Consider the following 15718-nt stretch of genomic DNA (forward strand, 5'->3'; position numbering starts at 1 on the left):
TGTGTGAAACAAGTAGGAATATGTATTAAATCTAATGCTTGACACACAAGTTTAACTACTGGAAAGCATTCAGCCCATTTGCCAATTTTTTCATTCTGAGCCTGCAGGAAACCCCAAACCCACAGAAACTTGTTTTAGACTTGTTTACATAGATCTGGTAATAAACTAACAATATCTGACTTATTCTCAAAGTCTGTTAACTACTTAAGAATACTGTCATCTGTCATTGGCTTTCACCCTTTTTAAAACAATTTCAATGTAAGTGAAAACAGAGAAGTGGGTGAAGTATTCTCAGTAACTACAGTAGAGTCCAAACAACAAGTAGAACAAAAGAGCACTTAGGCAGCTGCTGTGAACCAGAGAAAGTACAGAGTTAGGCCAGCACTGGCTCACAGGCAACAACCTATAAATGTCTTACCATCACACATTCATACTTTCCACTTTTTTTTTCTTTTTTATAATACTGCTCCTGCACCTCCTCCCCTCATTACCTGACTCTTCTGAGTGCTGGTGGGCTGCAGGTGTCTGTACAAGACCTTCTTCAACACATCAGGAAAGAGGCAAGTTATGACGATGATGATAATGGCGAACCAGGCTGAACCGCTGGACAGTAGCTGCACAAAGACGAAGTACATGTCCTGGGTGTGCAGGAATGGCCTGAGGGGGCAAGGGGAGAGGAAACAATGTCTATTTTATGCTTAGAAAACATCTACAAGCCAGTTTGTCCAAAAGCAACAGTAACATTTGGTTAGCCTTACAAAAAAAAAAAAAAAAAAAAAAAAAAAAAAAAAAAAAAAAAGAATCATACAAAACAAAACAGCAACAGAGATGGGCAGCCAGCCTCAACTCTGCCCTGTTCACCATAAATTCAGGTTTTACTGGCAGTTGGAAGTCATGCTCTTAGAGTAATTTCATTATTTCCTGACACCAGAGTTTAATGACTGGTGCAGATGTCAGACTACAAATATCCATTATGGTCCAATATTATCAGCATGGCTCCTGCAAGTCTGTGAGTTCACTGGCCTGTGTAACGTGGTCGAGACTGATCTGTTCAACTGTTCAACTTTAATGCACATAAAAAACAGCTGCTTGTTTAGGTGAAAATACATTGATTTTTTTTCTTTTTTGCACTAATAAAATTGTGGAGTTGTAAAGTATTTTGTCTAGTGTCAATTATATCGTTATCGCAAATTTTCAAATCTATATCGTGATAAATATTTTTGGTCATATCGCCCTGCTCTAGTGTGAGGTATAGTTTGACATCAGGGCTGGGCAATAAAACACTAAAATAGTTATTATGAAGTAATTTTTCCCTCAATAGAAATATGAGACAATGCTCAATATAAAGCCGATAGAACTCACTACATCCATGTTTTCACAGACAATACGAGAGGCCAATGACAGTGAGAATAGCACCCTGTCAAACCAATCATGGGGATGGACATGGTTGGAACACTGACATCAGTGTAGGAGGAGCCGCTGGCAGCAGCACATGTGCTAATGTTTGTGCTACTGCAGCGTTAGGGTTGTAACGGAAACTCGAGGGACAGCGTTACTGAACATGACAGCCATAAAAGGACAAGCTTATTATTCAAAAGAAGAGTCTGAGGACTTTGCTAAAGCCTGATAAAGAAGCAGAGCAACATACATTGCAAAATGAGTTGAAAGCACGTTTCCACATAAATGCCACATAAGCACCTGAAGCAAGGACATCCTTACACCATGCACAGCTAACTGTTTACCTGCACAATGCAATACCTTACTGTAATCTGTATGATGCAAGTAAGCACAGTTGAAAATGTTGATTGAAGCTGCTGGTTCAACTAGCTGTAAACATTTCTCTCAGACAGCACTGTCCCAGCTACACAGGAGTGTAGAGAGATCTGCAAAGCTATCATACTTCACCACCTGATCGGATTTGTGGTCAAATACAATGCATTTCAATGAGCCAGTCCTGTGCTTCTTGTGCTTTCTCAAACCGTTTCTATTTATATTTTAGAAAAACTTGACAGTTAGGCCTGCGACAGACTGACGACCTACATGTGGTGAACCCCATCTCTCGCACTATGGGAGCTAGAATAGCTCCCAGTCCCGCCCCCGCAACCCTGAATTGGATAAGTGAAAGGATGGACGGATGGATGGATTGTTGTCTTGAAGCATTAGCACACCACAATTGTGTGAATATATCACTTTAGTTTATGTTCTCTTTTTTATATTTGAAAGATTCCTGAATTTTTACTGATGATATATAGAGAAAGCTTTGTTTATTTATGGTGTTGTTCCCCCCAAAAACTGTTTGAATCTATATAAATCATCTTATTGGTCAGAATTAATATTTTAGATGACTGTAGACACACAGAATTACAGATCTGTATATTGTTCTATTTTTCTGTGTATTGTACATTTGTCATGCTCAGCTTCTAACAGAAAATAATATTTAAATGTTTAATATATATGAGAAAAAAAACCTGAAAAAAAAGTGGTAAGAGCTTTTTTTTTGTTCATGTTGCCCAGACCTATTTGAGATAAACATACAGCACACAGGAAGTAACTGAGTTTAAAAGCATCACTTTCCAGAAGCAAAAAGAACTTGCCAAGAAGGTGTTCTTACCAGATGATGCCTCCATAGAAGAGAGAGAAGATGAAATAGAAGGCAATTGAGCCCCATGTCACAAAATGGTTCATCCACGTCCAAAAATGAGTTTCTAATGCAAGCTGACGTTACACACATAAAGGCGGGGGAGGAAAAGAAAGATGGGTGTAAAACATGGATCCAGGGACAGGCAGTGCATCAATAAACTACAGCAATCTTCCTCCGTGCTATAAAGAGAGACCTTGAGGTGACACTGATAAATTATCTTCTCGAATTAATGGCCACTGACATCATCCTCATCACAACATATTTCATTAACGGGACTTTGACAATACAAATGTCTCCTTTTGAAACTGCATGTGTTTCTCAGCTTTCTGCTATGCAAACAGCAGCCATCATCCTTAGAAGGCATTACATGAGAAAAGACTCAAACACTCAAAAATAAATTGCTGATGTACTTCAGTGTCAGCTTGTCAACTTATTATAAATTCCTACATGTAAGCAAAACTCCAGCTAAGCTGAAGATGTGTCCACTGGATACTTCTTTCCCAGCCCTTGTTTACACTCACTGAATAACTTGGCTTCCTGCTGCTTTGTTCTCAGCAGGTGGCAAACATACAAATCTGACTGGGAGAGTGCCTGCTATTATATGAACCCACCACTCATTACTCTGAAAGCTTCAAATGTAACCATGAGTGTCGTAAACATTACAAAACGTTCCAAACACAACTGCTTCTTCAGAAAGAGTACAGTGGTTTGTTGATAGGGTATTATATTTGATATCATTTACCTTTAACGTGACAGTGATGACCATGACAGTAAAGACCAGTGTTCCAAATGTCCAGTTCCCAAACATCTACAAAAACAGACATACAAGTACTTCAGTTAATAATAATAAACACCATTACAATGTAGTTTGGCACTTCCTGAAAATGATCTCATGAGGAGAGGAAAACAGAAGCTTTGCATAAATGTACAGACTGTGTGTTCGCATCTGTATAAGGGACGTCGTTACCCTACTGCTCTTGTTCCCTTGGATCACTGACAAGCTTTATTGTACACATGTGGCGCAAAGAGAGACAAGTTCACTATGACTGTGGCCTTGGTTAACAAGTTGTTTTGGCATCACGGTGCCCAAAATAAGACCTCGGCCTCCAACTGTGTGAGTACCATCAGTAGCTCCACTGTTCTACTTATAGGTTGAGAGCTGTGGGAGACATTGTTTTGTTGCCAGCCAATTCAGGACCCTGCTGGAGTCTGAACATTGAGGGCTAATAGTGACACACAGGGGAGTAAACACCATTTCTGGACCTGTGATAGGAATACAGTTCAAGTTTGTGCTCGTTACTTTCAGAATTATGATTTAAACTAAAATCTTTTACAACCTCGCCCCCCTAACTGATATCTACTCTTTACCCCTTGAAAGCCTACTAGGTAAAACCCTTCAAACTCTTTTCTGAGCAGTGATTTCTGTCATATTTCAGGCCTACTTATAGAAAAATCTGACTAGATGTTAGTGACGATGGTTTCTGCCTATGCAGCTACGCTTTGAAAAAGGCAGAAATTCTATTCTATTCTGATGGTCATCAAACTCAAAATATAATATATTGTAAAATACTGTATATACTCAAAAATCGCCATTAAGGGTACAGGAGAGGTAGGAAATGATTAAACCAAGCCATGTAACTCTACTATGAGTTGATTCAGCATATTTCAAGACACCACTAATGTAAATGCTATAGACTAGCCATTTAAATTCATGCTCTTGAATAGCATCATTACTAATAATTTAATATTTCACTTAAAAGAAAATCTTTCTGGGAGTTCTCTCATTAGCTCCCTAAGAAGACATGCATTCATCTGTAGAGCAGACTCTTACCAGCTGCCTGTTAGCTCGCAAGATCTGAAGACATGCACAGCATGAAGGCAAAAGGGAAAAGGCGTAATCAACAAAGGACAGAAGAAAAAGACAACCAAGAGAGTGCAGTAAAAGTGAGTGCTTTCGGAAATACCAAACTTCAGAAAGAAAGAAAGATGATGAGATATGCAGCAGGACAGAAAAGGGAAGATTTGTTATGCTCTTAAACAAAAAGAACGACAAAGAGACAGATAAGAAAAGTGCAAGATGAAGGGAAGACGTGAGTGCAAAAATACCAGCGGGTAAACAGTCCCATTAATGTCCGCAACACAACAAGATGCAATCACAAACGGTTACTTTATAGTATCAGTTTGCTACTTTTCCCTTTTTTGCTCTGAACTAACATTTGACTGATATCAGCATCATAGAGCATGAAAACACATACCTGTCCATTGCCCATAAGTGTGGTGTCCTCTCCCATTAGTATGTAGGATCCAAAGAAGAAGACAAAGGCGTGACAGAAACCCAACACAGTCCAGTACAAGAAGGTCCGGAAAGAGAGCAGAGAGTTCTTGCTAATATCCCTGCAGAAAATAAATAAATAAAAAGTGTTTTTTTTTATATATATATATAATCCTTAAGAGCATTCATAGGATCCAAGCAAAGTTGCATGTTTCACTGTGATGAATAAATAAATACATTGCAATTTAGTGGTTCTGAAAAATAAAATGATTTATGTAACAAGCAGCATCTAGATGCTAACAGCCAATTTAAAAACATTACATAAAATTCCAATTAACACACACAAAAAAGAAACAGTGGGCCAACTGTGCACGTAGATGATGACATAACAGAAAACAATATACAAAGTAGTGTTCACCTAGAGATGACATATAAGCTCACCTGTACAGGCCAGGTTTGTTCTGCAATACATGCGGATGGACCAGCTGTTCAAACAGACTGTACACAAGGATTGGCAGCGAGGTGAAGCAGATGTTGTACAGTGTCAGATAAACACTGTCGTACAGAGTCTAGGTTGGACAGAGACAGCATTTCACTCATCAATGACCCATTAACAAGAACTGATATCCACAACTCGTTCAACAGACCTTAAAGATATCAGGGAGAGAGGCGGAGCAGAGTTGGAGCAAAGCGGAAAAACAAATGAGTAGGAACACACACACACTGTACTAGAAGATGAGGCAAGAGGATTATAATATGGCCTCCCAGTAAAAACTATAGTCTTACATGGTTAATAATATTTTGGGACTAGCTTCCAAAACCATGCTACATAAATAATTGAAAAGACAGAAATTCAATAGACTTCTGATTCTTAATTTTAAAGCCTATAAATAATAAGATCCATTTTCGTTTTTATTTAACACAGATTCACTACAAGAGACATCAAAAAAGAAAAAATCTATAAAAATGCACTCAATCCGATACCTAATAAGGACCAGGACCAAAACACCACTGACATTAAAAAGACAAAGATACAGAGAGTGTGAGACTTACTTGTTGTGAAAACAAACAGAAGAACTGGTATAAAAACTGCGGCGTGATAAAACACACATTCTAGAAAAGACAGAGTGAAGGAAAGAAACATTAAAAATATTGCAGTGACAGGAGACACAACTGAACGCGCTCTTAGTTATGCTACGGTCACACTAGGGGAAACAGTGGTTGGAGGCCATGGCACAAGCTAAATTATTGTGACTGTGTGCAGTGAACCTGTAGTCTCGTTGCCTTTGAGATGGTGTCTTTGAAGATGGGAACCAAGTCAGTGAGTAATTGTATCACGACAATGATAAAATGACAATAAAAGAGTCAGTCTGCTATCTGAATGGGGTTAAGTTGGCAATTACGTGCAATTACACAGCAAATAACTGGGATAAATCAGCAAAAATTGCAAATCTGTTGCTATCTATAGACACAGAATTCACATTTAGAGAACAACCAAATCCTGAACAGAAATGTAGAAGTTCTCCACAGATAAGTGATTTGTTATTTGAAAATGTAAAAACAGGCCCTGTGCAAACTTGTTTTAGATAGGAAAATAACCAGAATACACCCATTTGGCAACCAATTAGGCAGAGTCTTCTTTTGCAAAGAGATGCATCACAGACGAGCTGCACTCAGACTGAGACTGAATTTGTGAGCATTTATAAATTACACAGCAATATTTTGCAAACCTTCACCAATCTGAGAATGATTGCAGAGCACCACTGTTTGGAGCTGGGTTGACTCCCACCAGACAACCTGTGCAATTCCTTTTTGACTTAAAGGAGTTACTGCAAATACATGCAATTTTTTGCTAAATTAAAAAAAACAAAAACAAAACAAATAAAAACACACCGATTTCTCTTAGTCACAGGGAATGTGTCTTGTATTTTCATTCTAGCGGGACTGAACGATTACAGCGGAAGTAGAAAGTCTCTTTCTAGATCTTACCTTGTAGAAAAAGTACTGTACAAGAGTAGCTATTCGAATGTAGTAGAAGTGCCCGTGGACCAGCAGGAGTTTGGCCAGGAACTTGAACCTGGCAATTGCATAGTCGCTGTTTCTCACGGCCTGACGACCCTCCTTCCCCATGATACCTGGAGACACAGACATACTGGAGATCACACTGCAGAACACTAATACCATGTCGTGTGAGACAATACAGTCTGTATGTACGTGAGCTAAGTGTTTACCTATGCCCACATGGGCTTCCTGTATCATACTGACATCATTGGCTCCATCCCCAATAGCTAAGGTGATGGGTTTTTCTGGAGATGTCTTTAAAAGACGCACAACCTAGACATAACAAAGTAACAATGGCATCACAGGTGAGCTTCAGAAAATTTGCAGAGACAAAAAACAAACAAACAAACAAAGGAACCCCATCCACCCACAAACAATTAAAAATGCTTACAAGACAACAATACCTTAGCTTTCTGCAGTGGGGCCATGCGACAGCACAGCACAGCTGAACAGTTTTTACACACTTCCATAAAGAGCTTCTCGTGTTCCCTCAATGCTAAAGACAGACTAGCTCCATCTACAACCAATCCATGCTGTATGACATGGTCCTCCCTTAACCTGCGAACAGACAGAGAAAAAGTTAAAAAAAAGAACACAATATGAGGTCAGGGGGATATATATATATATATATACACACACAAAATTAAACAACATGTATGCTGTCAGATAACATCATTACTTTCAGCAGAATCACACCTACCTCCTGGACAGTATGCGGAGCTGCTCAGCACACTCGTTATCAGAGTGCTGCTGCAGGAGCTCCAGGATGTTCATGGTTCTGTGGAAGTGGCCACAGGACAGGCTTACACTGACTGCCGTCTCATGTTTGTCCCCTGTCAGCACCCATACTTTGATTCCTGCGAGTCGCAAAGCCTCAATGGTCTCCTGGACCTTGTCCTGAAGTCTAGGGATACAAGAAAGAGAGAAAATAAACACTTTGGTCTCCAAGGTAACGCAGACAAAGTGTGGGTAACTTGATGGAACTGATCAAACTAAGCTTCATAATTTAACACATCTACTGAAGGGTTAGCAAGAACTGGTGAGCAGAGGGTGACTGACTACTTTGTGTTTTTCGCTGCAGTTATTTTTCAAAAGATTCAAAGACAGTTGATCTGATCTAATATTTTTATGCCAATCGGCATTACATTTTTCATGTTACACAGATGTTGGAGGGAACCCTTCGTCTCATCTTCCATACCAGAGGAGATTCTTTGACCGTGAACATCCGTGCCCCGGGAGGATCTCATTTCAGATACAGAAGCAGAGCAGTGGGAAAAAGAGAGAGCGAGCAAAAACATAAACAAAGTGGGAGACGCAAGAGGCTTATGTGAGGAGCAGATGGCGAGCGGCTGCAAACACACATCAACATTCATTTCCAGAGAGGCTCGGTGAGGTGACGTCCTCTTCTCCCTGCTGACTATTTATTGTCTGTTAAAAATCTTCCCACTGTGTTTATCTGTCCGTTTTGCCTGTGTGTTTCGTCAGTTTTGAAAATTTTTTTTTTTCTTGGGGGGGGGGGGGGGGGGGGTGTTACATGGCTGGAAGCCCAAGACAAAAAAAGCCTGAAACAGCAACAACAAAACACAAGCAGATTTGATCCACTGTGGATGATGTCCATTTCTCAAACTTACTTTTTTTTTTTTTGCAATGTGTGAATTACAGAAATAAGGTTCCGAGTTTTGTTGTCAGTAGTTGGGCGTACAGTGGTCCCTCGCTATAACGCGGTTCATCTTTCGTGGCGTCAGAGTTTCGCAGATTTTTTTGTGTGCAATTTTCCATGGTTTTTTTTGTTTTTTTAAAACAGCGCATTGTGTTCTGCGTCCTGATTGGCTGTACACCATTGTCGATCAATCTCGTGCCGTGTCTCTGTACAGTACAGAATGCGTTCAGCTTGTCAAATTTACATAAATCTTTGATCGCTAGCAGTGTGACTCTGAAGTGCTGTACTGTATGTTTGTAAGCTTTCTCCCCAACAAACACAACAATGTCGACGAAAAGCTTTGCACCGTCAAAGGCAACTGCGGGTGCCTTTGTTTTCATTCTATAATACTGGTCATTTTCTTTTACAAAGGTTTGAGCTTTAAGAGTGTTTAGACAAGAGAGAAAAGTGTGAAAATGTCCATGCCAGTCTTTGAAAAGTGTATAAAGTGTGTAGTGAAGGGTTTTACAGCCTTAAAACATCTAAAATAATTGTAAAAAATAAAGTTGGCTAGTTCGCAGATTTTACGTATCGCGTGTTATTTTTGGAATGTAACTCCTGAGATAAACGAGGGACCACTGTACTGCACAAACTGTTGAGATTTCAAATCCATTGAGAACTCAAGAAGGCTCACAAATAGTGATAAACATGACAAATGAATCTCTGACCAAAACTCTACAGGGTCTAGTGATTCTTGCAAAAATGTCTAAAGTGCCGGTAAAGCTACCAATAGGACTTAACCATTACACCTTGAGACCAAATTAGGTGAATACCTGTCTGTGTAAGGTCTCATCCTAGTCATGGTAGTCTTAAGAGCTTGAATAAAAGATTTTTTAAAAAGAAGGCAACTGTACTTCTTTCAATTTGAGAAGACACTTCATCTCTCAAAGGAGCTTCAGTTCTAAAACCAAAAGGTGGCGTGTGCAATGTATTTAATCCCCGGAGGGGGTTGTCCCATTTTGAGGTTGCGAGTTATCACATGAGCCAAGGTGTGAAAAAAATGGCATGGGTCAACTCACACCTCAGCTCATTACGGGGCAAGGTCTCACAGTTTTTATGCTCACCGCGTTGCTTGTTGTGTGGGAGATGGTTTTCACAACTTCGCCTCCTTATTAGCACGCATGGCGCGATGTTGTCTGAGTGGTGAAACCTGACGTTTATGAGAATACTGCAGCGGCTTCCTGCCACGACGGAGGGTATATTGGCACCTTTAGAGTGGTTTCACCCTTAACGTAACCCAACTACACTTTAAATAACCAGGACCCCTGGATGAGAGGTGAAACATCATCTTCAGTGTCTTCAACCATGATAAATTACAGATGGATGGGTGACAGATGTTTTGCCATGGCATAAGGCTACTGGTCCTTCAAGTTCTTGATTTTATCCAATAGCTGCTCAGGTATCCAGATCTCGATCACCAAAGTGGACGGACAAATTGTCAACCGAAATTGGCCAGCATAAACAAAAAATCCAGAAGCCTGTGTGGCACATAAATCATCTACTCCTGCACAATGGCATCCTGTTTTTAAAGTTAACCATCTTCAAATAGTACAGTGGTCAGTTGTTTAAATTGATCTAATTTAATGCCCATAATCATGTAGCATTTTTCAAAAGTGAGCAACACTTAACAATAATTAACATTATCTTAACCCCACATTCCTAAAAATTAACTCAGATTACACACAAGTGTTTGGAAAAGCAAACCACAGTACTTCAGTGTACTGATTGTACTGACCAAATTAAACAATTTCTTCTTGATTTAAAAGAATTGATGCTTTAATTTATAGCAAACATTGTGTTAAAAAGAAAGAAAGAAAGAAAAAAATAAAAGACCCGAGTCTACCTAGTTCACTTGACTCTACTTAAGCCTAGACTGTAGATTATTACTTTGTGTTCAATGCACACATCAAAAGCCTGATTTGTGTATTATTAGTTTAGCGAGACTGTTTGTCCTTAATACTGGTTTAGGTGTGGATAATCAATGCAAAATCCTTTCTGTATTGATTAGCACGGGTTATGAATATGATGAGAATGTCAAGATATTTTATTTTATGTTTTGAGTCTCCATACTTGTCCTCCACTCCTGTTGCTCCCAGGAGCTGCAAGTCTTTTTCAATGTAGCTGAAGGCTTCCTGCAGTCTCTCCTCCCTCTGCTGCAGCGCGGTGCGGGCACTGTTTAGTTTCTTGTCCACATCGATGTACTCCTCCGGACTGAAGTGGCGGCATGCTACGACCAGGGTTCGCAAACCTTTCTATAATTAAATTAGGAGAATGGAGTTTAGAAAAATGATTCAAAACAGGGAAGAAAAAGAAGAAATATCAAAAGAAAGGTTTATAAAATGATGAAGGATAAAATGAGACACCACGTTTGGGCAGATGGTAAGGTCAAATGTCGGCAAGGTTGGGGAAAAAAAAAAAAATCATAAGAGAATGATGGGAAGAAATGAATCCAGGAAACAAAAAAGCAAAGAGAAAGAAAGACGAGAAAAACAAATTATTAAAGCTTGACTCTAAATCACAGAGCGAGCCTGAGGGGTAGATGACCACAAATCAACCCACCGACTCCTGGGTACTGACGTATGATGGCATGATGTGAGGGCAGTACGTGTGTGTGTGTGTGTGTGTGTGTGTGTGTGTGTGTCTGTCTGTCTGTTGTGGCGAGGAATTTACAATGTAATGGGAACAGAGAGCCACAGAGCCAAAAGTAATCACTGTAACACTGAAAAATGTCAGGCCTACACATACAGACACAAATCTCAGGACATAAATCAAAATATATATATTTAAAGGTTTCTTTTGAAGACAGATGTATCAACTTCATCCAATTTGTCTCAGACATCTGACCACAGGGATATCGGGAAGTTTCATATTGATAATCATATTACCTCTAGACAGGTAAGTCATTTGTATCCTATTAAATAATACATGTGCAGCTGATGTGTGTGAGTTCAATGGTAAAAAAAAAAAAAAAAAATGTGTTTCTGCAACAGATGAAAAATCCCCCCCAAAAATATTGTGCTTAAGGGGTGATAAATCTGTACCATGATTGTGAAAATATAAGCATCTGGTTAATATTTAGAGAGGAAAACAGACAAACACATCAATAAATAAAAATCTTACCATGGCAAACTCATCAACGTGCAGCCTTGTCTTTTCGATCTCACCACTAGTCGCGAAAGGCAAAATGGCAGACTCCGCCCCCTTGGTGAACAACACTTTGCCTCCTTGAAAAGCAACACAGCAAGAACATATACGCTAAATATGCATTAAAATGTCAATTTTCAATAAAAATATAAAATAAAATACAAAAAAAATTTACTATATTATACTTGTAAACATAAGCGTTTCATTTTTCTCTTATTTTAGAATATTATCAACTCCTCAACATTTCTGTTTTTATTGTTAATGGTTAATTTCATTTTTTTCACTTGCAACAAACGTACAGTTCAGCTGAAGAACGTGGTATTACCTGAGGGAGTTTGCAGTATGACACTCATCCTCCTGCGGTTAGGATCAAACTCGAGTACATGGAGCAGTTTATACCTGAGTGTCCAAACAAAGACCCGTCAGACATAGATTAGTTACTCGTTTTGAACAGGGACGATTTATTTTTTGGCTGCAGGTTTTTATTATTTATTATTTTACTTTAAAAACTATGAGAGCATGGAATATCTCCTGAGTGAGATTAAGAAAAACAACAATCCACTGTAATCTTATTTCCGATTTTAAAAATGAACAAGGTGACATACTTTTCAAACTTGCCAAAAGTTTTGATTTCCATGGTATCTCCATTGCTGCAAGTGAAGGCCACTCCAATCCTGAGAGAGAAAAAATATAAAATAAAACAAACCCCAGCACTTATATTAACATCTTACAACAACTACCTATAACTGCAAGCTGTAGCATTTTTCTCAGGACACCGAATCAATACATAATTCATTCTGTTATCCATCCATTCTCTCTGTACTTTGAATAAATGGAATTTAAGTCTAAATGACTGCTTTCTGTCTTTATTTGAAATTTACACAGCATTAGAAACTTTTTAAAAACTGTTTTGCAGCAGAAAAAACAAAACACTCTAAGCACTGAACTCTACTGTCTGGACTTCCAGTTTCATAGGGTGTTCCTGCAAAACAGGATCCTGAATCAATGGGTGGATTTACTTTAAGGTACAAATTATAATTTACAATGGATGACGACACAGACAGCACAGACAGGCAGTCATTCCGGTTATGCTTCCTTTAAGCCCACTTGAAGTCTGCCAGACCGGCGCATGTGCAATTGATGCACTGCAGTTCTCTTTGGACGAACTCACATAGCTCTCATAAAAATGGGCAGAAACACACACATCCAAACAGAGCCTTATGCTAAACGTCCAACGATGAACTTAACGTCAGTCTGACCCAAGTAGACCTTAAAACACTCGTGGACAAGCAAACCATAGCTTCGTCCTAAACAGCTACATGCAGAAATGATCAATTTATCAAGGTTTTCTTGTAGATCTAGAGGTGGTGTTTTGATTCCAGTTTCTTTTGCTGCCTAATGTTTAAGCAGCAAAGCAGAATGTGCTCACAATACTGCGTTTGCCCTTTCAGGACATATTCCCCACAGTGGTCAGCTTGGGTTTTTGAATCGCTTCCTGGATATTGAATTGCTGCCCACATAGTATTATTGCAACACTGAAAGGAACAAGTGGTCAGCAGCCCAACCTCAGTGTCCCCCCCCCCCCTCCAAATTTCCCTTTGCAGCTAACACAATCAGTACAGCATGAATCATGTCAAAGCAAGGATTCTTATACACTTTCATTTATATAGCATATTTCCAGTTCTCAGCACTTTAGACTGCACCTATTCTACATCACATCCACAGCAAATTTAGGATATCACCAATTAACCTAACATGCATGTCACTGGTATCTGGAGGAAAGTGACACTGCCACAGGGAAAATGTGTTTACTCCACACGAAAGGACCCCAGCTGGGGTTTGAACAAACCTTGCTGTGAGTTGCCAGTGCCAATCACTGACCCATCTAGAAAGGCACAGACAAAACCAAACTCATCTTTAAAGTTTAAAGAAGACTAAGATTTGAGGAATCCTTAAATTAATAAAAGACCTTTAAGACGTTTTGTTGTGGCATTACTGGGATGCAGACTACAATTTACACATTTCCTGTGTCGCAACCTCTGCAGTCCGGTGTAACCACCAGCTCTTAATGTCTAACATCACAACGCACAGCAACAACTTCGTCAGTCTGTTTTTTGTGCATAAATTTTAACCTGTGAACCTGAAACTTGCAGAAGAGGAAGCTCAAGTGTCACCTTACCTTTTTGTTGCCTCTACTAAAGCTTTCTCATCCGGTGAAGAGGCGTAGTACTCCATGGGACTGGAAGAGAACCCGTTGGCATGGGAGAATGGGTCTCCTCCCACAGCCAGGCAGTCTGACTGGTCGTAACTGATCTGAACTGTGTGACAAAGTGACACTGCCTTGAGAAATAACAATTCGTCACCCATCTGGAAGGAAAGATGAGACATATAAATTTTTATTTTCTCTCCCTCTCTTTTCTTGATGGATACAAACACAGCATGTTATTAAAAAAAACAGAAAAAGAAAAGAACCAAGCCTGCAATATATATATGCAATACCAGGGGAGGCATAGAACCATCTGGTGAGTCGTCTGTCATTCCCTCTGGTAAAAGTTTGCCATTAACTTCCCGGTACTTGGTTCCATTAATTGAACACTCGCGGAACTGCATTTCATTTTCTGTTAGTGTGCCTGTCTTATCAGTAAACACATATTCCACCTGAAAAACAGAAACACACAGATGCTCACAGAAGTATACTAACCATTAAAGTCGGCATAGTTGTATGCTGTATACTGAATATGTACATAAACGTAATTCACTGATTCAAACCGGTTCATATTTCTAAATTACTAAAAAGTCATGATATTTCATATAAATGTAAAATATTTTACAGTATATGCTATTTTTATATACAACACTAAAATTCAGATGATACAGCAGGACATCCATGCATATCCATGATCAGGGTGTGCTTTGTAATATGCATACAAAGGTATCTTCATTCCTCTTTCATACCTGTCCCAACTCTTCATTGAGGTCAGAGGTATTGACTTGAGCTTTCTGGTCACTTTCCTCATGATAAAGGTCCAAATCCCAGCCAATGAAAAAAGAGCCAAGGAACTTTTGCATCTCCACAGTAACGTAGAGCGAGATAGGGATGATGAAGTTATAGAGCACCAGAAAAGCCAAAAAGTCTGAGATGAACTTTAAGATCTGAAAGAACATGACAGATTCTTTTTTATTTAAAGAGAGGACAAGAGAGCAGTACAATGAAAAGTATAAAGTAAATTTATATACATGCAAGTCGTTTGCACTGCTGCAAGAAAGAGAAATTATATAAACTGTATGAGAGAAGCATTACAAAAAAAAAAAATGCAGGAGAATATTAAGACTGTCTTTCAATAAATTTGCTTACATATATCTCAGCCATATACAGAATAATGAAACCAAAGTAGGCGAGGTAATTCACTGACATTAAGGGACTGATTATTTAACTGACAGGAAAGGATAAGGAGCACAGACTGAACATATGAGCAGCTATTAAAAGCCATGTTTGCACTGTATAAGCCTTTATGTGAGCCTGACTAACATGCTAATTAAAATAAAGAAATTATAATTAATGACTTAGATATACGTTTGTCTGCATTATAGACACAAGAAGGACTCTCAGAAATGTGTGATTTAATATTACAAATATAAGTTTAGCTATCCTTGGACCGGGATATTAGAAAGAGTTCAGACTTTACAAGAGCTTTATTATTTCCTGGGTTTTTTTCCTGTGTGTCCAGGAAGCAGGGCGGCTTGTGCACAACTATGATTTTTTTTTTTTAAATCTCTTGCTGTCTCAATACATAAGGGCTATTGTTCCCCGTGACTGATTACTGCTGGCAGGTTGGCTGATAGGCTGGCAGGCTGGCCCAGTGACAGGCATTTCCTTTCTAGTGTCTTGTCACAAAATCTA

General features: G+C 39.1%; 1 protein-coding gene across 1 annotated transcript in view; it reads right to left on the minus strand.

Moving 5' to 3' along the window:
* Positions 1 to 15718, minus strand: part of atp11b (ATPase phospholipid transporting 11B (putative)) — a 50382-nt gene that overhangs the window by 15632 nt on the left and 19032 nt on the right. The window contains exons 12-29 of the mRNA XM_040046469.1: positions 14773 to 14970; positions 14317 to 14475; positions 13997 to 14184; positions 12423 to 12491; positions 12143 to 12216; positions 11794 to 11897; positions 10744 to 10925; positions 7675 to 7878; positions 7379 to 7532; positions 7145 to 7247; positions 6903 to 7048; positions 5967 to 6026; positions 5355 to 5482; positions 4897 to 5035; positions 4473 to 4496; positions 3384 to 3449; positions 2612 to 2715; positions 492 to 657 (exon numbers count right to left, since the gene is read on the minus strand). Coding sequence (XP_039902403.1) covers positions 492 to 657; positions 2612 to 2715; positions 3384 to 3449; positions 4473 to 4496; positions 4897 to 5035; positions 5355 to 5482; positions 5967 to 6026; positions 6903 to 7048; positions 7145 to 7247; positions 7379 to 7532; positions 7675 to 7878; positions 10744 to 10925; positions 11794 to 11897; positions 12143 to 12216; positions 12423 to 12491; positions 13997 to 14184; positions 14317 to 14475; positions 14773 to 14970 — 2268 coding nt within the window. The remainder of the gene's footprint in view (positions 1 to 491; positions 658 to 2611; positions 2716 to 3383; positions 3450 to 4472; positions 4497 to 4896; positions 5036 to 5354; positions 5483 to 5966; positions 6027 to 6902; positions 7049 to 7144; positions 7248 to 7378; positions 7533 to 7674; positions 7879 to 10743; positions 10926 to 11793; positions 11898 to 12142; positions 12217 to 12422; positions 12492 to 13996; positions 14185 to 14316; positions 14476 to 14772; positions 14971 to 15718) is intronic.

The sequence above is a fragment of the Simochromis diagramma genome, unplaced genomic scaffold, assembly GCF_900408965.1.
Source record: "Simochromis diagramma unplaced genomic scaffold, fSimDia1.1 OVJJ01000553.1, whole genome shotgun sequence".
Lineage (NCBI taxonomy): Eukaryota > Metazoa > Chordata > Actinopteri > Cichliformes > Cichlidae > Simochromis > Simochromis diagramma.